We start from the raw sequence: 24537 nt of genomic DNA, 5'->3' as shown, positions 1-24537 counted from the left end.
ATAAAGCACTGCTTTGATGTCAGTTGATTCATTTTTGATAGAACTGACATCACGCTCTTGGCTTGCAGTTCAGGATGATAGTACCAAAAGTGCTCCTACCCAATCCCTTCTCAATTACTGTGTGAAGATTGCTGAAGTCATACTTTGCTAAATCCCTTAGTGCCCCTTTTATGAGAATCCATGGAATAAATTTCCCTAACACCTCAATACCCAGAAAAGTTACTTATCTCATGCAACAGGTGTTTCTTTTTCTTTAATCTACATGCAATATGTCTATGAAATATCTTGTTTCCCTCTTAGCTTTGGCTGCTAGGAAGCTCAGTGTTGGATTTTTCAGCCCAACTTTAATGCTTCTATTTGACCATTCTTTATCTATCCTGTGTCAGGGACTAGGATTATTTGATGAACAGGGATGAAAGCAGGGATTATTGATCCCTGTTTTAGGGGTTTCAGTCTAGCTGGGACACAGATATAGGAGGTCACTAGGAAAGAGTCAATCCTGTGAGGGGAAACAACTAGGCTAGTGGTAGCACAGAGTAGGGCCCTAACTCACCCTTAGAGTGTTGAAGAGGGCTTCTCAGAGGAAGTGCCACCTAAAATGAGTGACAAGCAATGAAGAGGTATTAACTAGGTGAAGAGGAGGAAGGGAGTGTTCCAGGCAGAGTGAACAGCACATGTGAAGGCTATGAAGTGAAAGGGCATCCAAGGCCAAAGATGGATTTCCACTTTCTACCTCTTCCCCTGGCTTCATACGGTCATCAACTTGTATTTCCCTTTGCTCTGGCTTTGTTCACTTTTAAATTTCATCTTAATTTTTCAAGGCCCCATACATCTTGTTGTAACCATGATACAAGCAAAGAGTTAAAGAGGCTGAGCAGAATATGCTGTAGGTGTTAGCATTTGTTTGCTTGGTTCGGGTTGCAGAAGCGTGAGTCCCCACCCTTCCTTCTCCAAGTATCCCATAAACTGTAGCTCTGGATGCTAAAGATGTTCATCTCTTCCCTGCACATCTCCCCCAACAACTGATGCATGGCAAATCCGACCTGACAGTTCATGATTAATGACTACCTCAAATGTCAGCTCAGTGGGAAGGAATTTCCACAGGGAAGTCCCCGATATTCCCAACCAGCCCACAGCTCTCCGATTTTTCACTTCTGCTGTTTTACTCATTGTTGCTGCCAGCAAGAGAGGTCAGACAGCTTGCTCTCGCAAGACATGAATGAGACATCAGGCACGTGTGTGTCATTTCTTCTCCCCCTTACAGTCTTTTGCATAAGAGGAGCACAGGCTCAAGGTGCATCTCAGTCCAGCCTCTCCTAACTCTCTGTGTGGATGTGGTCCTTCGTGCAAGGAGCAAGGCTTCTGTCTTCTCCATGACCAACTCCACAGTGGACACTTTAATGTGGGGAGAAGGGACACAATCTTACAGGGAAGATGAGAAGAAGCAGAAAAGAGATAGCCTCCTCCCAAACTTCATTCCACATCCCCACGTGAGCCATCTCAGGCTCAACGTGGGTTATCAATATGGGAAGAAGAGTATGTTCTATTGGCTTAATCATAAATCCATTTATAGTTACCATTGTCCATCAACCAAGCCAAACAATATTATAAGCAAGTAGTAACAATACAAGGTGCTCTCGGGTGTAGAAAGCTTTAAATTTTGTCCTGGACTGACAAATATTATCTCACATTGCCCCAGGACCTTGGCACCTGCCATATCTACTCTTTCTACCAGATCTGCATATAGATTACAGCAAATCATTCGGATCTGGAATCAAACATCCCCTTCCACGGAATCCTTCCTTGACCACTTAGGCAAATATAGCCCATGCTCAACCTCCATCACTGTCACCTCCTTCTGCTTCATAGCCATAGCACTTAATGATCTGTGACAAGCTTGCTTGTGGTCTGTTGTCTCCCTCTATCGGCCTGGAGACCTTGTGTAAGGACAGGGACTTCACCTCCTTCCTAGCTCTATCAAGGTGTCCAGTCAAATGTCTAACACGTGGGAGATACTCATATGTATTTGTTGAGTGGGTGAAAACATGGGTTTAATTTGGTCTGTAACAGAATCCTTGGAGGTACCCAGATCTTCACGGAGAAAGAGAGCTGAGAATAGGATGAAGCATGTAAAACACTTACCTAGGGTGCAACATTTAAGGAGGCACCAAGAAAAAAAAAACAAAAAACTCTCAGAAATCAAGTATGAATGATTTTAATGCAATATTTAAAAAATCTCAATTAGTCAAAAAATCCACGATGAAGAAAATATCAACATTTTAAATAAAGATTGGTTCGCACTGTATAGGATGCTTACTTGCCTCACCCTAATCATGGCCTACAAATTTTGCATTTACTTAAAATGTTGATATTTTGTTCATCAGGGATTATTTTTGCATTACTTTACAATTTTAAAATATTATTTATTTTGCTGAGGTTTTTGGTGATGCTTTACATTTTATTCCTTAGATAAGTGCCTCCCTTTCCCCAGTCCTGAAAGTCTACATGGAACAGCAGGTTTTCCTCGAAAAGCTCCTCTTTGGTCTAGCCATGGCTTGCTGACCACATGCAAGATAATAGCATATAATATGATTTGCCTGTGTCCTCACCCAAACCTCATATCAAATTGTAATCCCTAGTGTTGGAGGAGGGGCCTGGTGGGAGGTGACTGGATCATGGGGACAGATTTCCTCCTTGCTGCTCTAGTGATAGTGAGTGCGTTCTCACAAGATCTGGTTGTTTAAAAGCTTATAGCACCTCCCCTTTCTCACTCTTCCTTCTGCCCCAGCCATGTAGGACGTGCCTGCTTCCCCTTAACAATCCACCATGATTGTAAGTTTCCTGAGGGCTCCCCAGCCATGCTTCCTGTACAGTCTGTGGAACCCTGAGTGAATCAAACCTCTTTTCTTTATAAATTACCCAGTTCAGATATTTCTTTAGAGCAGTGAAAGAATGGACTAACACAGCATATGACTTTGTCTAGAAGTCTGTCTCTAATTTGCAGTGACCTTCTTGGAGCAAGAACTGTCTGGTTCATATAGTCACCCCCAGCCCATGAAATCAACACCCAACTAAAGAAAGAAAGCATAGGGAATGCAGTCACACATTCAACCAACATAACCTTCTCCAGTCACATGACCATACCCCAGGTAACCCCTACTCTGAATTTGGTGTTATGATTCCCATAAATACAATGACACCATAAGTATACAAGGATATAACCCTAATCAATCAAGTATTCTTTGTATCTGAATCATTTTCCTTTGGCACTATGTTTGCAAGAGCAATCCATGTAGATACACATTTTCTAGTTTAAGGATCAGGAAACTTTTTCTGTAAAGATCCAGAGAGCAAATGTTTTAGCTTTCACATGCCACATGGCAGGGCTGAGTAGTTTCAGGTTGCAACTACTCAGCCCTGCCATCATAGCATGAAAGCAGTCATAGACTACACATAAAGGAATGAGCATGGCTGTGTTCCAATAAAACTTTATCTACAAAATCTGGTGTTGCATTGAATTTGGCCTTTTCACTCTTGGGAGCTCCAGTTTTAACTATCACAAAACATATTAACCTATTCTCTTATTAATAAGCTCCCATTTGAGTGTTTATTTTCCTGTGTTTACATTCCTCCAACACAACAAAGGCTGTTGCTATGAACTTCTTGTATTTTCACATATTCATGGATAAGTTTCTCTAGCATAAATACCTAGAGGTGGAATTGCCAGCCACAGGGCATGGACAGATTCAACTTTCATAGATAATGCCAAATTGCTCGAGAGTGATGAGATCAATTTACGATCCCATCAGCGGTAAATAAGAATTCCCACTGCTACACAGCCTTGTCAACACTTGGCTACACCACACTCTGATTTTTCCAATCTGATGTGTGAAACAGTACCTATTAAGGTGTTAATTTTCACTTCCTAATTGCTAATTAGGTTGAGTGTCTTTTCATGAGTGTATTGGCCATTTGAATTCCTGAACACTTGAACTCTTGAAACAAGATTCCCTTACTTGGGAACTGCCCATTCATATTATTGACCTATATTTGTTTTTCTGTTCTTATTGGATTCTTCCAATTGGTTTGAGGAAGCTCTTTACATATTCTGGACACTCTTTTCCAGTTTGCAAATTCCTACTCCAAGTAAGTAATATATCTTCATTTTATGCTCGGATAAACAAAAGTTCATTATTTCAATATAGTCAAATTTATCATTTTTTCCCTATGATTTGTGTTTTTGTGACTTATTTAAGAAATTCTCCCTTCTGGAACCAGGTGACATGGGTTTGAATCTCAGTTACACTTGCTGGTTGTGCAGCCTCGAGGAAGATACTTAATATCCCAGGGCCTCAATTTCCTCCACTGTAAAATGGGTTCAATAACAGTATGTGCCTCACAGGTAATTCTGGAGTGCTTGTAAAGCAATTAGCACACTTTCAGACATATCATTGTTCTCCCCCTTAAACGGATCTCACATACATAAAGAACCCCCACAAGGACCCAAGGGGAGAGATGGGGATACCTTGCTTTCTAGCAAATCTGTATTCTGCCGGAGTTCATTCCGCAACTTCTCTGATTTTTCTAGCTTCCGTCTTAGCGTTGTAAGCTCCTCCTACAAAAACAAACACGTTAACAGAAACCATTCCAGATCAGAGATTCAGTTCCACCTGTGTTAGGAGTGAGCAAAGGGCACAAAGTTTCAGTTAGAAGGAATAAAGTTTAGCAATCTATTGCACAGAATGGTGACTATAATAAATAATGATGCACTGTATATTTCAAAATTGCTTGCAAAAAGTAGGTTTTGGCTGGGCATGGTGGCTCACACCTGTAATCCCAGCACTTTGGGAGGCCGAGGCAGGTGGATCACCTGAGGTCGGGAGTTCGAGACCAGCCTGACCAACATGGAGAAACCCTGTCTCCACTAAAAATATAAAATTAGACAGGTGTGTTGGTGCATGCCTGAGATCCCAGCTACTCAGGAGGCTGAGGCAGGAGAATCACTTAAACCCGGGAGGCAGAGGTTGCGATGAGCCAAGATACCACCATTGCACTCCAGCTTGGGCAACAAGAGTGAGATTCTGTATCAAAAAAAAAAAAAAGTAGGTTTTAAGTGCTTTCACCACAAAAAAATGATAAATGAAGTGATGGATTTGTTAATTAGCTTTGCTTAATCATTTCGTATTGTAAACATATATCAAAACATCACATTATACCCCATAAATATGTACGATTACTCTTTGTAAATTAAAGATGAAAAAAAATTTTTTTTTTTTTTGAGACAGAGTCTCGCTCTGTCACCCAGGCTGGAGTGCAGTGGCCAGATCTCAGCTCACTGCAAGCTCCGCCTCCCAGGTTTATGCCATTCTCCTGCCTCTGCCTCCCGAGTAGCTGGGACTACAGGTGCCCGCCACTTTGCCTGGCTAGTTTTTTGTATTTTTTAGTAGAGACGGGGTTTCACCATGTTCGCCAGGATGATCTCGATCTCCTGACCTCGTGATCCGCCCGTCTCGGCCTCCCAAAGTGCTGGCATTACAGGCTTGAGCCACCGCGCCCGGCCGAAAAAAAATTTTTTAAAGAGTGGTTGGGGAATGGAGTGAGTAATTCAGCCAGCATCCATGAAGATACAGGTGCTAGGTTCCAACAAGAGACTTTTTGTTTCACCACTTCCAAATTTCAGTGTCTCTGTTCATGCAAGTCTGGTCCAGCCCAGCCCTGTCTAGGGGCTGAACACAAATAATCAGAATGAGTCCCTTGCTTTGCCTGAGGCTGGGTATGCCCAAGTGTGGACACCATGCTCACTTCATTCTCCAGGGATTGCCCTTCTGCCAGTGGCTCAGCACTGTGCCTATGACAGCACCATTCAGAAGCTGTTTCACTGCCCACCCACAGCAGGCGGGTGGAATGAACTATGAAGCAGACACACAAAGGAAGGCCATGCAGCCATAAAGAGAGAACAAGGAAGAGCTCCACAAGAATGGAAATGGCAAGATTTTCAGAATACCTTTCAAGTAAAAAATAAAAGTCAAAGAAGAATATAGTATTTTTTTTTTTTTTTTTAGATGAAGTCTCACTCTGTCGCCCAGGCTGGAGTGCAGTAGCGCGATCTCAGCTCACTGCAAGCTCCGCCTCCCAGACTCACGCCATTCTCCTGCCTCAGCCTCCCGAGTAGCTGGGACTACAGGCATCCGCCACCTCGCCTGGCTAATTTTTTGTATTTTTAGTAGAGACAGGGTTTCATCATGTTAGCCAGGATGGTCTCAATCTCCTGACCTCATGATCCGTCCACCTCAGCCTCCCAAAGTGCTGGGATTACAGGCATGAGCCACCGCGCCCAGCCAGTATTCTACTTTTTACATAAGAAATATAATAACTGGCCGGGCGCGGTGGCTCAAGCCTGTAATCCCAGCACTTTGGGAGGCCGAGACGGGCGGATCACGAGGTCAGGAGATCAAGACCATCCTGGCTAACATGGTGAAACCCCGTCTCTACTAAAAAATACAAAAAAACTAGCCGGGCGAGGTGGCGGGCACCTATAGTCCCAGCTACTCGGGAGGCTGAGGCAGGAGAATGGCGTAAACCCGGGAGGCGGAGCTTGCAGTGAGCTGAGATCTGGCCACTGCACTCCAGCCTGGGCCACAGAGTGAGACTCCGTCTCAAAAAAAAAAAAAAAAAAAAAGAAATATAATAACTAAATGTGTGTGTGTGTATTTACTAATTTTTGCAAAATAATAACAATAAAAAGCATGAACCAGAAACCAATTGAAACAGTTATAAAAGATAGGTGCTAACAGGAAAGAATGATAGAAAAAGAGTATTGTCTGAGAGGTAAAAATAATAATAATAATAATAAATAAATAAATAAATAAATAAAGGACTCAAAGACTCTGCCCACTGAGCTTCTCTGGGTTAAGTAGTGAGTGTTCACGAACCCCTCTGTGTTGATGGAGGCAGAGGAACATCTGGAAGGGGCATCAAGGCTGTTAGGCTTGATCTATTCCTGGATCAAGAATGTTCAGGAATAGGGGCATGGGGTCCTGGATACAAGAAGGAGGAGGGGGGTGTGGGGAGTAGCCACTCAGCACCCTTTCTGCCACATAGACTGACCTCCTTGGCTCGGAGCTGCTCATTTCCAATGGTGGCACTAAGTAGGGGCCGGAGGGAACCAAGGAGCTGCCACCATGGCCAGTCCTTGACTGCGAGGAACATAGCCACATTCTTCTGGATGCACTGCGCAGCCAGTCGGCGAATCTGCAGGGAAGGAGAACACAGACTGGAGGGTCCTTTCCAATCCAGGTAAGGATAAAGGAAGGAGAGGAGGCAGAGGGTAGCAAAGGGGCTGGAGGAAGTGGGGTTATTTCCTGGTGGAAGGGACTAGATACCTTAAAACACACACACACACACACACACACACACACACACACACAGGCTTCCTTTCTTGTAGTCCTTTTGATATGTCAGGCTCTCTGCATCAACCATGATGCCATAATTTAGTCTTGCATGGCCAAATAATAATAGCAGAAAGAGTAAAAGAAACTATACAATAGGTTACATCTTACACGGGGATTAGGTTTAAAGGTCATCATGCAAAGCAAAAACTATCACTGAAAAATCTCTAAAACCGCCCACAAATAACAATGTCCAAGATAATGTTATTAGCTTATATTGAAAGGAGATCATTTTTACAGTGTATTTAAACAGTAATTCCAAGCTTCTCAAACTTGAATGTGCATCAGAATCCCCCGGAGGGCTTGTTAAACCCCAGATGGCTAGACACCACCCCCAAAGGTGCCACTCTGGGATGGAGCCTGGAAACGAGCATTTCTTACAAATCCCCAGGTGATGCTGATGCTGCTGGCCTGGGACCGCAGTTTGAGAAGCACAGACCCACTTCATTCTTATCACTGCGGGGAACCAGAGCAGCACTGACTGGCAGAGAGGCCAAAAGATGCTTTTCCCTCATCACCATCACAGCAGCTGATTCTTGTGCAGCACACATTGAGCTTCCTAAGTGTTAGGAACTTCCCTGAGCATCTCACACACCTCAATTCGGCCCTCAGTATAGTCCTAGGAAGATCACGTTATTTTATGTATTTACAGATGGGGAAAGTGAGGCTCAGAGAGGTATAGTCACATGACCAGTGCCACCCAGCTTCTCAGTGCCAGAGCAGGTCTGAACCCTTGCAGTCTGGCTGCAGAGCCCAGGCTCTGAAACTCTATTCTACATCATTCCAAGGTGTGAGCTACTTGAGTACAGAAGGCCAGTGGGGTTGCCTATAATATTTTCATTATTCATGGTCTCATCTTTTTTTCTCTTTCTGCCAAGTACTATACTTGAGTTTACAAGTTCACATAAACTGGAGGCACATACAACAAGACTCCATTCTAGTGGTAGTAGTAATTAAGAATAACAATCCAAAGGTAACAGCAGTTAAAGTTTATTGAGCAATTACTATGTGCCATGTACTGTACTAAGTGCACATCATTTCATCTCACTTTCACCCAGCTACTAAGAGGTAGAGGTGGAATTCCAACATATATTTTATTTGTTACCATTCAAGTTCGACTTGGCCTTTGGTCCCCAAAACCTCAGTGGCTGGGCCCTGGTCATGCCCTGTCTGCTGACCTGTGAAAGTGAATTCCTCCAGAAACAAGACAGGTTGAAAGCATGAACCGGCCCAGGAGGGCTTGGACAACCTCATGGCTACCTAGTGCAAGGCTGACCTCATGGATAATTTGATGTCAATGTCCCAGAAACAGTCATAACATCTTGCAAAGCCTCACTTAAAGTCTCACTGCTCAGGCTGGATCCTTGGGCCAGGTGCACCAGCCTCATCCTGAGGGACATGCAGACCCTATGCCCGCTCCAGACCTGTTGGATCAGACTCCGCATGTAAACAGCATGCAGTACCTTCAACTTCTTGAATTCCTGGCGAGACAGAAAGCCCTTGCAAGCCGCCTGGAAGAGAACGATGCTCTGAGATACCAGCTTCTCTCGTTGCCTCTCAAGCCTGGAGATCACACCCGCCTTGAGAAAAACCTGGGGAGAGGGAAGGTTTCAGGTGAGTCCTCTGCTGAAGAAGGTTGTCTACAACGGGAAGTGCTTGCAACTCAGACCCCACTTCTCTTGCACGCACCTACAATATTTGTTGGCAGTTACCCTTTAATTGGGAGGTGGGGGAGTCTAAATTATCAAAGCATTTTGTCTGCTGTTGGCTCCTCTCTCCCTTCCCCTAGGCCCTGGATACTCAGTGTGGGCCACACACCAGCAGCATTGGCACCACCTGGGTGCTTGCCAGAAATGCAGAATCTCATACTCCATTCCAGACCTGCTAAATCAGAACCTGCATTTTAACACAATCCCCTGGGGATTCCTGTTCACATTCCTCTGAGAAGCACTGCTAGGATGGACTTGCCTAAACTGTTCTGCACACGGTCACCACCTGGAAAGTATAGTACATGCAGAGTCCCAGACCCCAGGAAAGGCTGGGTGGTGGGTTTAAGGCCAGGCCTGGGAATGTGAATATTTCGATTAAGCACCCCCAGCAATCTGAGTGAAGCAGTGGCTTAGAAACAACTCACTCCAGCCGGGCATGGTAGCTCACGCCTGTAATCCCAGCACTTTGGGAGGCCAAGGCGGGCGGATCACCTGAGGTTGGGAGTTCGAGACCAGCCTGACCAACATGGAGAAACTCTGTCTCTACTAAAAATACAAAATTAGCCAGGCGTGGTGGCAGGTGCCTGTAATCCCAGCTACTCCGGAGGCTGAGGCAAGAGAATCACTTGAACCTGAGAGGCAGAGGTTGTGGTGAGCCGAGATAGTGCCACTGCACTCCAGCCTGGGCAACAAGAGCAAAACTCCGTCTCAAAAACAAAAAAGAAAGGAAAGAAAAAAAGAAACATCTCAGTCCAGCCTTGTAAGGACGGGCAGAGACAGTGGGGGGAGGGATGACAGTCCTCTTGGTCTGGAGAGGATGGGGTTGGGCTGGTGCCACCCACGGAGGTGCTGAGGGATCTAGCAGGAAACAGCTCTTGGTACACGATTTCCAGGCCGTAGCTCATCAATAATGGATGATGGCCTCTGCAGCACTCTGATCAATGCCTCCTTGGCACCCCACAGAGCCACCTTCTAGTAGACTGCAGGGAACAGGAATGAGGGAAGCTGGGACCCCAGGACTGACTGTCAGCAAAAGATCAAGGCAGAGAGTCCTGGAGGTCTGAATTAAATGCTATTCTATGAGAACCTGAAGCTTCTGGGCCAGGCCTGCTCCTGCCGATGCGTAAGGGTAGTTCTGGTTTGCTGTGGTCGTTTTCTCATCTTCCAAGAGGCAGAGGAAAAATGCTCTTATGGTGGGATTTGAGTCAGTGACAGGGGAAGGAGTCATTTTTCTGATGCCCTTATGCTGCTTATTTCTAAAAAGAGTCCCATGTGTTACTTCGTCACATGTGGTTTATAATCACAAAGGGGGTTATCCGGAGACACTGGATAACTCTATATTAATTGATGACATTATTATTTAATGGATAACATTTAGGGGGCACTTACTGTGTTTTGGAACTGGACTCAACAACCACTTGACATGCAGGTAAAACGCTTCACATGCCTAATCCTATATGGTAGTTATTATGATTCTCACATTTTATGGAGGAAAAAACTAAGGCTTAAAAAAAAAAAGGCATTTGCCCACGATCCTTTACAAGCAAGTGGCAACACCAGGATTTATTTTCCTCTATCTGACTTCAGACAAGACTACAATGATCACTGAATAGGGTGAACATTTGCACGGCATCTACATTTTCCAAAGTGCTTTCTCCTAGGCCTCTTTTTAATACTCAAACAGCTCTATGAGGAATCTACTGGCTTAGGCAGGTTGTGAAATTGACTCAAGTTTACACAATCAGTTGCCAACAAAGCTGAGACCTGAGCCCAGAACTTCAGGTTTATTTCCTGCACCCATTCTCAATGTCTGTCAATATGAGGCTGCCTTTTCTCATTCATTATGATACAAGCACTTGAAGTGTGAGGTTCAATTGCAATTTGATTCCAGGTGGAACAACGGGTCTTGATCGATTCTCCATTACCCTAAACCTATTTTTCGTAATGGAGACCACTCATCTCCGACCATCCTGCACTACACCTTTTCTCAATGGGAAAATAAAAATTAGCACACCCAGTCGCTACTAACTCTGTTTCCTAACCCTCCATGGCTTTGCAGAACACTTCCTATCAGACAGGGCCACCAAGGCCATTACTCTCATTGAAATAAAGACACGATTGGCTCATTACCTATCAGATTGCTTCAATAATGACTGTATTAATTTCACAATCTAGTGAGTTCCAAAAGCTGCTATAAAAAAAAAATCGATGATCAAAGTGATGACAGCACCAGTTCGTATTTGACAGCACCAGTTCGTATATTACAATAGATGGCAGGTGCTGCCAAAACCACTATTGGTTATGAAGCTTTCATTAAAAAGATAATTGGAAACAACCATACACAGAATGGGCATAAGCCTGTGCAGAATCTTATCTCAATTTCTCCCTTTTTTTCTTTTTTTTGCCACTTAAAGAGCATACTGCTGACCAGAAGGCCGACTGTATGTGGAATCACACCTTTTCCACAAATGCCATGGCCCTCGGCACAAGCCTTGATAAGGCACCAGAGGCTGAAAAATCACAAAGAAAAATCTAAATTATTTCCTTTTCATGGGTCCAGCAGCTTATCGGAAGCAAACAGCGTGTAACATCCCCAAAGCTCCACCTTTAAGGAATCCACAGGGGACACAACTGTGTGAACTGTTTTTCCTCTAAAAATGCAGAAGGCCCAGGTTTTTTAAAAATCTGATATGGCAACAGCTTCCATATCTGGTACTGCCGAGGAATTAGCTCCTCTCCTCTTAGTCACGTTACAGATTAGAGGAGTTTAATTCTTTAAACATTAAAATGCTATCCTGTTTGATAAGCCTCTTGCCCCACTGACAAAGTATTCAGCAAGCAGTGGCAGACGCCACCTGTTAAATGACACTTTATGGATCCCCACAGTCATCTTGGGAGGTAGAAAGTAAAGGCCTCATTTTACAGATGAGATAACTGAGGCTCAGGGAAGTTAAACCAGTCACTCAAGATTCACGCAGTTAGGAAGTGGTGGTGCCTGGGTGCGGACTGGGTCAGCCAATTCTCTTGTGCCCTGAGTTTCATAGCCTTCTCCATTATTACGTGCCAATCCCACAAAGCATAAGATGCTGCATCTGCCCCTAATGCTCTCGGTCTATCCCCCAGCCTGGCCTCCAAAAGGACACATTGACCTTGATTTGCTCTTGACAGTTTCTCAGTCAATACCAAGTATTATTCAATAATAATCATGTTTTATTATCTGAATGTTTAGGCATACAGACTTCTTCCTCCTGCCACTGTAAACTGTGTGTAACGACTGTTTTCTTTCTTCTTCTGCAAGAGCTACCAGGATTATAGGCACTGATTTTCACATTTATGACATAACTGCGTCATTATCTAGACCAGTGGTTCTCAGACTTGAGTGCATTGGCATCACCTAGAGGGCTTGTTATACAGACTGCTAGCCCTGTCCCCCTCCAGAGTTTCTGATTTACTAGGTCTGGGGTGGAGCCCGAGAATGTGTTTCTAGCAAGCTCTTGGGTGATGCTGATGCTGCTGGTCCAGGGCCCATACTTTGAGAACTGCCGGGCTAGAAGGATGAAGTTCCTGGAGACGAAGAACAATTCCCCAGATTCAGGACCGTAAAGACCTATCTGTAAAGAATATGTCATGTACAGTCATGCACTGCATAACATTTCAGTCAACAATAGGCGCATGCATATACAACAGTGATCCCGTAACATTATAACACCACACATTTACTCTACTTTTTCTATGTTTAAATACTCAGATCCTTACCATTGTATTACAACTGCCTATGGTATTCAGTGCAGTCACATGCTGTACAGGTTTGCAGCCAGGAGCAATAGGCTGTGGCATCTACCACATGCGCAGTCGACTATCCCATCTGTGTTTGTGTGAGTACGCTCTGTGATGTTCCCACAATGAAGAAATTGCCCACCCACTCATTTCTCAGAATGCATCCCCATTGTTAAACCACACATGGCCCTGTTTCCATTCATAAACAATAGGACCCAGAGTGTGTGGAAAAGGCCCCGGCGTTTGGGCCAATGCAGGTTTGCATGGAGTCTGAACCTTTGGCTATAGATAGGACCTTGAAAAGAGGCTTATTTCCCAGGGCACAGCTTCCTCATCTGTAAAGCAGGAACACACCTGATATCTCACAGAAGACTGTGAGTGAGGATCAAAGAACAAAACGTGAAGTTGCCTCGCATAGTACCTGACTTGTGTGGGAGTCCAGTAACTGACAGGTTTATCGTCTCTATTGAAAAAGGCTTCAAAGACTTGAGATGCTGCAACTCCTATCAGGAGAAATTATCTTGAGATCACAGCGGAATAATAGCTTCCACCATATACCTTAGCAGGACCAAGAGGCCAGTGGGGAGACACTAGCATGTTTAGGGTGGGCTGAGGGCTGGTAGCCAGTGTAGATGACTGTAAGCTCCCTGAGGAAAGGACTGCTCTCAGGGATGCATATGATAGGGAGGGCTCCATGAAGTACAAATAGCCAATAATGCCACTCTTGTGGGCTCCTGGAGAGCAGGACCCTCCCAGCACCTCATATAGCTCCTGGAGGTAGAAGGCAATTGACAAAGGCTTCTTAGATGGCATTAGTCAACCAGTAAGTAACTAGTTGGGGAAACATGTGGAGTAGTCTTTCTTTTGGTCTGTTCCTCTCCAGTCTTCCTTCCTTCCTTCTTTCTTTCCTTCCTTTCTTTTTTTTTTTTTTTTTTTGTTGAGACGGAGTCTCGCTCTGTCGCCCAGGCTGGAGTGCAGTGGCGCGATCTCAGCTCACTGCAAGCTCCGCCTCCCGGGTTTATGCCATTCTCCTGCCTCAGCCTCCTGAGTAGCTGGGACTACAGGTGCCCGCCACCTCGCCCGGCTAGTTTTTTTTTTTTTTTTTAGTAGAGACGGGGTTTCACCGTGTTAGCCAGGATGGTCTCGATCTCCTGACCTTGTGATCCACCCGTCTCGGCCTCCCAAAGTGCTGGGATTACAGGCTTGAGCCACCGCGCCCGGCCTTTTTTTTCCTTTTTAGACAGAGTCTCATTCTATTGCCCAGTCTGGAGTGCAGTGATGCAATCTCGGCTCACTGCAACCTTTGCCTCCCGGGTTCAAGCGATTCTCCTGCCTCAGCCTCCCAAGTTGCTGGGATTACAGGCACACATCACCATGCCCAGATAATTTTTGTATTTTTAGTAGAGATGGGGGTTTCACCATGTTGGCCGGGCTGGTCTCTAACTCCTGACCTCAGGTGATCTGCCTGCCTTGGCCTCCCAAAGTGCTGAGATTACAGGCATGAGCCAACACGCCCAGCCTCTAGGTTGTATTTCTAAACTGTGTCCCTTTCCCCTGCGCCACCTCCTTGGTCCTTGAGTTTAGGATCTCCGTGCCCCACTTGCCAAACTATCAGCCATGGAACACTAGCTCCAGAAGACGGTACTGGGTATTCCACACAAACAAAAGGCGAGGGGTTCCACAGTCAAATAGTTTGAGAATCCCTAAACACCATGTTTCCCACCTGGAAAACTTCAGCGCATATAAGCATATCAGGGAAGTGTGAAACTCTGCTATAAACTTTTGAGCATATTTGGAAGAGCTTTTGGCTCAACACCAGTTTGGGAAAAGCTATTTCTGTCAACTTGAATAATCACGGGCTTTCTTCTCAAGCCCCTTCTTTCTTTTCCCTTACTGCTTGCTCATCAGCTCTGACGATAGCTGTGTTAGAGCTGGTTGCAAAGTAGAAGTTAAAAGGCTGTGAGTGAAGACGAACAGTTCTTCCCAGGTTTAATGGCAGCTCTTTCTGAGGCTCAGAAGGTCACCTTGAGGACCAGGATGCTAATTCTTCCAGACCACTTGGGGTCCCCAGGAGTGAAGCCTCCAACAAATGATATTTGCCAGTGTGACTTCAACCCATATTATGACATTTTATCTTCATGACCTTGTCAGATAGGCAGGGCAGAAAATCATTAGCTCTTCTTTCAGTTTGGGAAAAGGAGACATACAGAGATAATGGACAATGGAGGTAGGACAAGAATCAGGTCAGCTCTGGGTCCCTGACGTGATGGGCAGAATGTTGTAAGAAAGCGGCTCTACTCACTTGGCTGTGCCCCAGAGCCACCGCCTTCTTTTCCAGATCCAGGGTCTCCAAGAGCTCCTCCACGGCCTGGGGAGAAAAGAAGAGAGAAGTTAGAGAGGAGAGAAGGTAGGAGGATCCTAAAGGGGAAAGTCAAGCTGGCTCGATGGCTGATGTGCCAGGACGGAGGATGACCCCACCTGTCTGTGAGTTTCGGCTAACAGAGCCCCACCTCACACAGGAAGGTGCAGATGCTGAGCACCTACTGTATGCCATCCACTCTACCTTCACACACACACCTATTTGTTCCATCCTTCTATTTTACAGAGCAGAAAACCAAAGATACGAAATGAAATAAAGGATGCAGCTGTTAGGGAAATCAGTACAGAGGTTCCTCAAATAATTAAACACAGAATTACCAGATGATCTGGCCATTCCACTCGTGTGTATATACCAAAATGAATTGAAATCAGGGTCTTGAAGGGAGATTTATACATTTATATTCTTAGCAGCATCATTCACAATACCCAAAAGGGGGAAACAACCCAAATGTCCACTGATGGATGAATGGATAAACACGATGTGGTCTATCCATACAATGGAATATCATTCAGCCTTAAAAAGGAAGGAAATTCTGACACATGCTACAACATGGATGAACCTCAAGGACATTAGTCCAAGCCAAAGAAGGCAGTCACAAAAGGACAAGTACTGCATCATTCCACTTATAAATGAGGTACTTAGAGTAACCAAATTCATGGAGACAGAATAAAGAATTATGGTGGCTAGAGGGTGGAGAGAGGGGGAAACGAAGGCTTATTGTTTAATGGGTATAGCATTTCAGTTTTGCAAGAGGAAGAGCATCGTGCAGATGGATGTTGTGATAGTCACACCACATTGAGAATATACTTCTTGCCACTGAACTCTATGCTTAAAATGGTTAAGATGGGCCAGGCGTGGTGGCTTACGCCTGTAATCCCAGCACTTTGGGAGGCTGAGACGGGCGGATCATGAGGTCAGGAGATTGAGACCACCCTGACTAACACAGTGAAACCCTGTCTCTACTAAAAATACAAAAAATTTAGCCGGGTGTGGTGGCAAGTGCCTGTAGTCCCAGCTACTCGGGAGGCTGAGGCAGGAGAATGGCGTGAATCCAGGAGGCGGAGCTTGCAGTGAGCCGTGATTGCACCACTGCATTCCAGCCTGGGCGACAGAGTGAGACTCCGTCTCAAAAAAAAAAAAAAAAAAAAAGGGTTAATATTAACTTTTATGTTATATATATTTTAATACACACACACACACACCAAAAACTAAATGAAGGGGCTTTTTTTTTTTTCAAGATTATAAGTTTGCACACAGGGCAGAGACAGATTCCCATTAAGTTCTTTCTGGCCATACCTATGTCTTGAACTGTAGTGCACGCCTAGTAATTCACTAAGTCCTCCTGTGACAGCCTCCCTGCTCTATGCTTCTCTTATTGCACTTCCTGGTGACTGCCTCTTTCCCACAAATATTTGCTAAATAAATGACATGGTCACTAACCTCACCTGCCTGACCTACATTATGGCAGAGGAACCTGTGTTTTCTGTACTGCACTATAGTAATATTCTTTTTTTTTTTTTGAGACGGAGTCTTGCTCTGTCGCCAGGCTGGGATTCTTCTGCCCTAGCCTCTCAAGTAGCTGGGGCTACAAGCATGTGCCACCACGCCCGGCTAATTTTTGTATTGTTAGCAGAGACAGGGTTTCACTATGTTAGCCAGGATGGTCTCCATCTCTTCATCTCAGGATCCACCTGCCTCAGCCTCCCAAAGTGCTGGGATTACAGGTGTGAGCCACTGTGCCCAGCCTATAGTACTGTTCTATAGACACAGTAGGAGCTCAATAGATAGGATGACTGAATGAATAAACACCCAAACCAGAGAGATTCCACAAGGAGGAAAAGCGGCCCCATGCAGGAGAAACAATTTTACTCAAAGAGATTTCTGGATGCAGCATGGACCAATTGCCATTTAATGGAATCTTCCCCTTGTCAAATAGTTGTACAGGCTTTGAAATAATCAGCCAGTGATTTGGATTCTCAGATAAACCCAGGTTGTGCCTGGTTGCTTAGTGACTGCCGATTCCCCTCCCACTCACCCTCATACCACCCCTCACTGGTCTTTCATTCACTGAAAATCAGAAAGTCTATTTTAAGAATAAACTGTCAGAAAAGTAATTGCAATGCTCAGGAAGCAAAAGGTATTATGAGGCTGGAGTAATTTAGTAAATGAGTTTCAATTCCATGGGTCAAAGGCATCACAGAAGACTTCCTAAGACTAAAAAAAAAAAAAAAAAAAAAAAAAATCCCTATTAAAAGTCTAGCCCCAGACTGCAATCAGGAAGGAAGCTCCATCTTCTGACCTCCTGGAAGAACATTCCATGACACTCTTCCAAAATTTCGGTGGTTTCACTTATCACATTTTAGCCAAACATGTTCCAAGGGAGCTGTAGGTGGTAGAAATGAATAAAACCAATATATCCAAAATATAAGGCCTTTTTTCTCTGCACAAGAATAAAAAAACAAATAAAAAACTGACTGAAGATAAGATGGATGGATTTTTAAAAGGAAATATAAGACCAATGAAATTTTTCTAAGGGTACCTTGAAGGTAAAGTCTATGGCAGATGTTTTGGGGGGAAAAATCACGATCCAGAGTTAGATCCATCTGGGTTCAGATCTTGGTTTTATCACTCCATAAACTGTGTGGCCTTGGGGAAGTGCTTTACTCTGAGCCTCAGACTCCATTCAGAAAGATGGGGACAATAACAGCACCTGTTTTAGAAAATTCTGAGGCTGTGCTTGTGCAGGGCTTTATATAGCACTGGGCACGTAGTAAGCACTCAATAAATGCTAGGAGTTATTGCATCCTCATAGTCACCTCTGTTTTGGTCAAAACCTTGGAACGGTGCTGCAAAACATGAATGAAGGCTCCCACTTCTCAGATATACTTCAAACCCTGCCAAAGCACGTGCTCAACCCACCGTAACCGAGTTTCCTTCCAGTGCAATGAAATGACTTGGCAAAGCGCACGTGTTTAGGAAGTGATGGTAGGGGGTTTGAACCCAATGAATCAGCTCCTGATCTTCTCTCCACCCTCCAATACTGGGATCAGTTCCACCACTCACTAGCTGCGTGACCCTGAGCAGGTCTCTCCTCCTCTCTGGTCTTCAGTTTGCTTTCTACAACATGGGGTAATCACGCCTGTCCAACCAGGATGTAGTGGAGATTTAATAAGGTCATATAAGCAGCATGTAAGGGAGATATTTCCAGAATGGTGGAGGAAGGAGCTTAATAAATCCTCTCCCCCTCCCAAAACATGATAAAAATGGATAAAATTTCCAATCACCAAGAGTTCAATACTCTGGAAATTGGACAATGGGATACGACAAATTGAGAAGCATTTATTCAAGAAAACCTATTGGATCTCAGGTAGAAACAATGAGAGTTTGTGGCAATATTGATTACAGGTTCTCCCACTCACCACCCAGCCCAGCTCTGTCTCTCTCTCTCTCTGCAGTAGTCCTTCCAGGGTGAGGCAGCTGTGAAAAACAGCAGCTTTGCTTCCAGAAGGGGCTCACCTGTATGGGGCAAAGCATGGAAAAACCCATGCCTGGGAGCACTGTCAGAAACACTAGCGATTTTGGCAGGAAACAAATGAGGAAGGCCAATGGCACAGCTAAGCCTAAGTTTGTTGTCCTGATTGAGGCAAGCACTAGCCCTTAAACAAGCCAGAAATTGAACAGGAGATACAGGAAATAGAACAGCCACGGTGGGCTTGATAAATTCCCATATATTCCTGGCTCCAGGCTAAACACAAGAACAAGAGAGACTGGAGAAGGCCCTGGCTATCTACATATCCCTATTTATTTGAACATGAAGCCATGTGTACAGGCAGAAAATATGTGAAAGGGCCAAACAGAAAGTAGAGGCTGAAGCACAACTGGGAACTACCTGAATGCTGAATGCATTTCCCAACCCCCACATGGATCCAACAGGATAATGGAAAAGGCTTAAATATTCAAGACGTTTGATAACAACCTCTGCTGACTCGAAGCTACATGGACACAGGAGCAACTCCTAGAAAGTCAGCTTTAAAATAAAAACCCAATTTTTTAAAAATTGGGCAGAGATATCAGTGGTCCCACATTGTGAGGAGACAGATTCTGTAATTTTAGTCAAGACAAGTTATAATATTAAATGATGAAGAAAAGATCAGAATGAAGAGTTACTATAACATATCATCTAAGATGGGCAGTCTTCAGCAAAAATGATAGGATGTGCAATAAACATAAAATTGTGATCCAAACTAAGGGTGAGGGGAAACAGTAGAAGTATTTTTGTGGGTTCAGAATTTGGACTTAATGGCCAAAGACATCAAAACAGCTATTGTAAATATGTTCAAAGAACTAAAAGAAACAATGTTTAATGAATTAAAGGAGAGTGTAATAATAATGACTCCTTAAATACAAAATATCAATAACAAGAGATAAATTATTTTTAAAGATCCAAATGGAAATTCTTCATTTGAAAAGTAAATTAACTGAAATGATCAATTCACCAAAGGGGCTCAACGACAGATCCGAGATGTCAGATGAAAGAGTCAGCAGACTTGAAAACAGATCAATAGAAATTATCCAATTTGAAGAACAGAGAGAAATAGGAAGGAGGAAAAATAAATAGAGTCTCAGAGACATGTATGGCAAATCGAGTATGCCAATATATGCACAATAGGAGTCTCAGAAGAAGAGGAGAAAGACAAAGATTTTAATTTGTTTGTTTGTTTGTTTGTTTTTGAGACGGAGTTGCGCTCTGTTGCCCAGGCTGGAGTGCAGTGGTGTGATCTCGGCTCATTGCAAGCTCCGCCTCCTGGGTTCATGCCATTCTCCTGCCTCAGCCTCCCGAGTAGCTGGGACTACAGGCGCCCACCACCACGCCTGGCTAATTTTTTGTATTTTTAGTAGAGACCGGGTTTCACCGTGTTAGCCAGGATGGTCTCAATCTCCTGACCTCATGATCTGCCCGCCTCAGCCTCCCAAAGTGCTGGGATTATAGGCGTGAGCCACTGCGCCCAGCAAAAGATTTTAAAAGTATGGAAAATGATGGCTAGAAGCTTCCCAAATTTGACCCCCCTCCTCGCCCCCAAAAAAATCTATGCATCCTAGCAGGTCATTGAATTCCAAATAGAATAAACACAAAGAAGCCACTCCAAGATTTATTATAAACTATTGAAAATCTTGAAAGCAGAAAGAGAGGAATAACTTATTGTGTAAAGAGAAGCATTAAAACTATTAGTGGCTGACTTATCTTCAGAGACAATGAAGTCCAGAATGCAGTGAGATTACATGTTAGAAGTGCTGAAAGGAAAAAACAAACATGTCAATCAGGAATTCTGTATCTGGCAAAATTATTCTTCAAAACTGAAGGTGAAGTAAGGACCATCTCAGGTAAACAAAGGCTGAGAGAACTTATTGCTATGAGACCTGCCTTACTGTTTCACTTATATTAAAGGAAGTCCTGCAGGATGAAAGGTATCATATCACACGTAATTCAAATACTTAATGAACTAAAGAGCATGGGAAAATAAAAACACATAGGAAAATGTAAAAATCTTCATCCTACAGAACGGGAGAAAATGTTTGCAATCTACTCATCTGACAAAGGGCTGATATCCAGAATCTACAAAGAACTCAAACAAATGTACAAGAAAAAAACAACCCCATCAAAAAGTGGGCAAAGGATATGAACAGACACTTCACAAAAGAAGACATTCATACAGCCAACAGACACATGAAAAAAAATGCTCATCATCACTCGCCATCAGAGAAATACGAATCAAAACCACAATGAGATACCATCTCACACCAGTTAGAATGGCAATCATTAAAAAATCAGGAAACAACAGATGCTGGAGAGGATGTGGAGAAATAGGAACACTTTTACACTGTTGGTGGGACTGTAAACTAGTTCAACCATTGTGGAAGACAGTGTGGCGATTCCTCAAGGATCTAGAACTAGAAATACCATTTGACCCAGCCATCCCATTACTGGGTATATACCCAAAGGATTATAAATCATGCTGCTATAAAGACACATGCACACGTATGTTTATGGAGCACTCTTCACAATAGCAAAGACTTGGAACCAACCCAAATGTCCATCAATGATAGACTGGATTAAGAAAATGTGGCACATATACACCATGGAATACTATGCAACCATAAAAAAGGATGAGTTCATGTCCTTTGTAGGGACATGGATGAAGCTGGAAACCATCATTCTCAGCAAACTATCGCAAGGACAAAAAAAACAAACACTGCATGTTCTCACTCACAGGTGGGAACTGAACAATGAGATCACTTGGATACAGGAAGGGGAACATCACACACCGGGGTCTGTGGTAGGGTAGGGGGAGTGGGGAGGGATAGCATTAGGAGATATACCTAGTGTAAATGATGAGTTAATGGGTGCAGCACACCAACATGGCACATGTATACATATATAACAAACCTGCACGTTGTGCACATGTACCCTAGAACTTAAAGTATAATAATAAAAGAAATCTTCATTTTTTTTCTTTGCTTCCCTTAACTCACCTAAAATACATAAGATTAAATAAAAGAAAATCATGAAGCTTTATTGTTGATTTTATAACATACATAGATGTGATTTGTAGTTATCCCTCAGTATCCACAGAGAATTGGTTCCAGGACCCCCAAAGGATACCAAAATCTGCAGATGCATTAGTCCTTTATATAAAATGGCATAGTATTTACAAATAACCTACTCATAATCTTCTGTATACTTTATCTCTAGATTACTTATAATACCTAATACAATGTAAAATGCCATACAGATAGTTATTATATTGTGTTGTTTAAGGAATCATGACAAGAAAATAAGTCTGTATATGTTCGGTACAGACACAACCATTCTTTTTTTTCCAAATATTTTCAGTAAGCTGTTGGTTCAGTTTGTGGATGTAGAACCCACAGATACATATGGAGGGTAGACTGTGTATAACAATAGTATCAATAAGGTAGGAGGAAGATACGAGCTACATTGGAGCAAAGGTTCTATATTTTCCCAGAATTAAGCTAGTATTAATCTGAAGTGCAGCATCTTGAATTACAAAACATACTGTAACACATAGAACAATCACTAGAAGGGGTATTCAAATGGCCCCCTGGAAAATATCTAGTTTACACAAAAGAAGGAAGTAAAGGAGGAGAGGACTAAAAGAAGGTGTGAAGCCCATATAGAAAATAGCAAAATGGCACGTGTAAATTATATTACAGATCAATATATTGAACACCTTAATAAAAAGGCAGAGATTGTCCATTTGGATTTTGCAAAAAGAAGATTCAACTATATACCATCTGTAAGAGTTGCAGTTAGATGCAAAAGTAGGTTGGAAGGGGGGAAATGAAATAAGATCTATCATGTAAACACTAAACATAAGATAGCTGGAGTGACTATACTATTATCAGACAAATTTTGTTTTAAATTTTGTTTAAAATTGAAAACAAAAATCATTACTAGAAAGAAAGGGAGACATTTTATAGCAACAAAGGGTTAATCCATCCAGAAGATACAGCATTATAAATATGTCTGTACCTAACCACAGAGCCCCAAAACACGTGAAGCAAAAATGCATAGAATGACAGCATAAATAGAAAATTTAACATTAATAGTTGGAGAGTGTAATACCTGATTCTCAATAATTTACAGAACAATTAAACATAAACGATAGCAATACGCCAGGCACAGTGGCTCATACCTGTTGTCCCAGGACTTTGGGACACTGAGGACAGAGGATTCCTGGAGCCCAGGAGGTCGAGACCAGACTGGGCAACACAGTGAGACCCTATCTCTAAAAAACAAAATCAGCCAGGTGTGGTGGCATATGCCTGTAGTCTGAGTAACTCAGGGGGCTGAAACAGGAGTATTGCTCGAGCCCAGGAAGTCAAGGCTGCAGTGAGCCATAATCGTGCCACTGCAATCCAGCCTGGGCAACAGAGCAAGACACCACCCTGTCTCAAAAAAAAAAAAAAAAAAAATAGCAATGATATATAAGACTTGAACTATACTATTAACCAAATCGCCCCAACTAACATCTATAGACAACTCAACAACTGAAGAATACATGTTTTTTACAAGCACACCTTGAACACTCTCCTAGATATATAATATTAGGCCATAAAATAAGTCTCAATAAAACAAACAAACAAACAAAAATAAATGTAAAAGTACTGAAATTATATAAAATATGTTCTCAAACTAAAACAGAATTAAATTAGAAACCAACAAGAAAAAAGGTGAGGAAGTTCCAAATATGTAGAAATTAATACACTTCTTAATAAACAATGGGTCAAAGAAGAAATCACACTAGGAATTAGAAAATATCTTGAACTAAATGAACATTTTTATGTAATGCAGCCAAAGTAGTACTTTGAGGAAAATGTATGCTTTAACCATGTATATTGGAAAAGGTGAAGGATTTTGAATCAATAATTTGAGCAAGATTCCATTTTAAGAAACCAGGAAAAGTAGAGAAAACTAAACTGAAATCAAGTGAAAGGAAGGAAATAATATAGAGTGGAAATCAATAGAAGACAATAGAACCAAAGAAAACAGAAAAACAACAGAGAAAAAAATCAGTGAAATCAAAAGTTTGTCCTTCGAAAAGACAAAATTGACAAAGTGTATTTACACTGACCAAGGAATAAAGAGGCAGAAAGAAAGAGATGCTACTAATTAGCACAGTCAGACCAAGAGAATGAATTTAGATTATGAAAATAAACTATTTATGGCCAATAAATGTTTGACAAAGGTTCCAACACAATTCACTGGGAGAAATAATAATAGTCTTTCCAACAATTCACTGGGAGAAATAATAATAGTCTTTCCAACAAATGGTACTGGGACAATTGACAAATGGTACTGGGACAATTGAATATTCATATGCAAAAAAATGAATGCAGGCATGTATGTTACACAGTACACAAAATTAACTCACAACAGATCAAATGTCTACATGGAGGAGCTAAAACTACAAATCTTCTAGTGGAAAATGGGAGAGTATCTCTGTAACCTAGGGGTAGGTAAAGAGTTCTTACATATGAAAAAAGCACCAGTCACTTAAAAAATTAGTAAACCGAACTTCATAAAAATTAAAATCTCCGTGCATCACTATGAAAATGAAAAGACAAGCCACAGGCTGCAAGAAAATATTTTCAAAGATACATCTGATAAATAATTACGTCTAGAACAAATAAAGAACTACTA

The 24537-nt window shown here is 42.8% G+C and overlaps 1 protein-coding gene across 5 annotated transcripts in view; it reads right to left on the bottom strand.

Moving 5' to 3' along the window:
• MYO18B (myosin XVIIIB) overlaps positions 1 to 24537 on the bottom strand; it is a 300037-nt gene that overhangs the window by 154166 nt on the left and 121334 nt on the right. For all 5 annotated transcript variants that reach the window (XM_033233057.1, XM_033233058.1, XM_033233055.1 and 2 more), the window contains 4 exons: positions 15237 to 15302; positions 8912 to 9040; positions 7108 to 7251; positions 4526 to 4615 (listed from right to left, as the gene is read on the bottom strand). In XM_033233057.1, the coding sequence (XP_033088948.1) occupies positions 4526 to 4615; positions 7108 to 7251; positions 8912 to 9040; positions 15237 to 15302 (429 nt within the window). The remainder of the gene's footprint in view (positions 1 to 4525; positions 4616 to 7107; positions 7252 to 8911; positions 9041 to 15236; positions 15303 to 24537) is intronic.

This window comes from Trachypithecus francoisi, unplaced genomic scaffold, assembly GCF_009764315.1.
Source record: "Trachypithecus francoisi isolate TF-2019V2 unplaced genomic scaffold, Tfra_2.0 Lachesis_group14, whole genome shotgun sequence".
In the NCBI taxonomy this organism is placed as follows: Eukaryota; Metazoa; Chordata; class Mammalia; order Primates; family Cercopithecidae; genus Trachypithecus; species Trachypithecus francoisi.
This window is presented reverse-complemented; position numbering and strand designations above follow the sequence as displayed.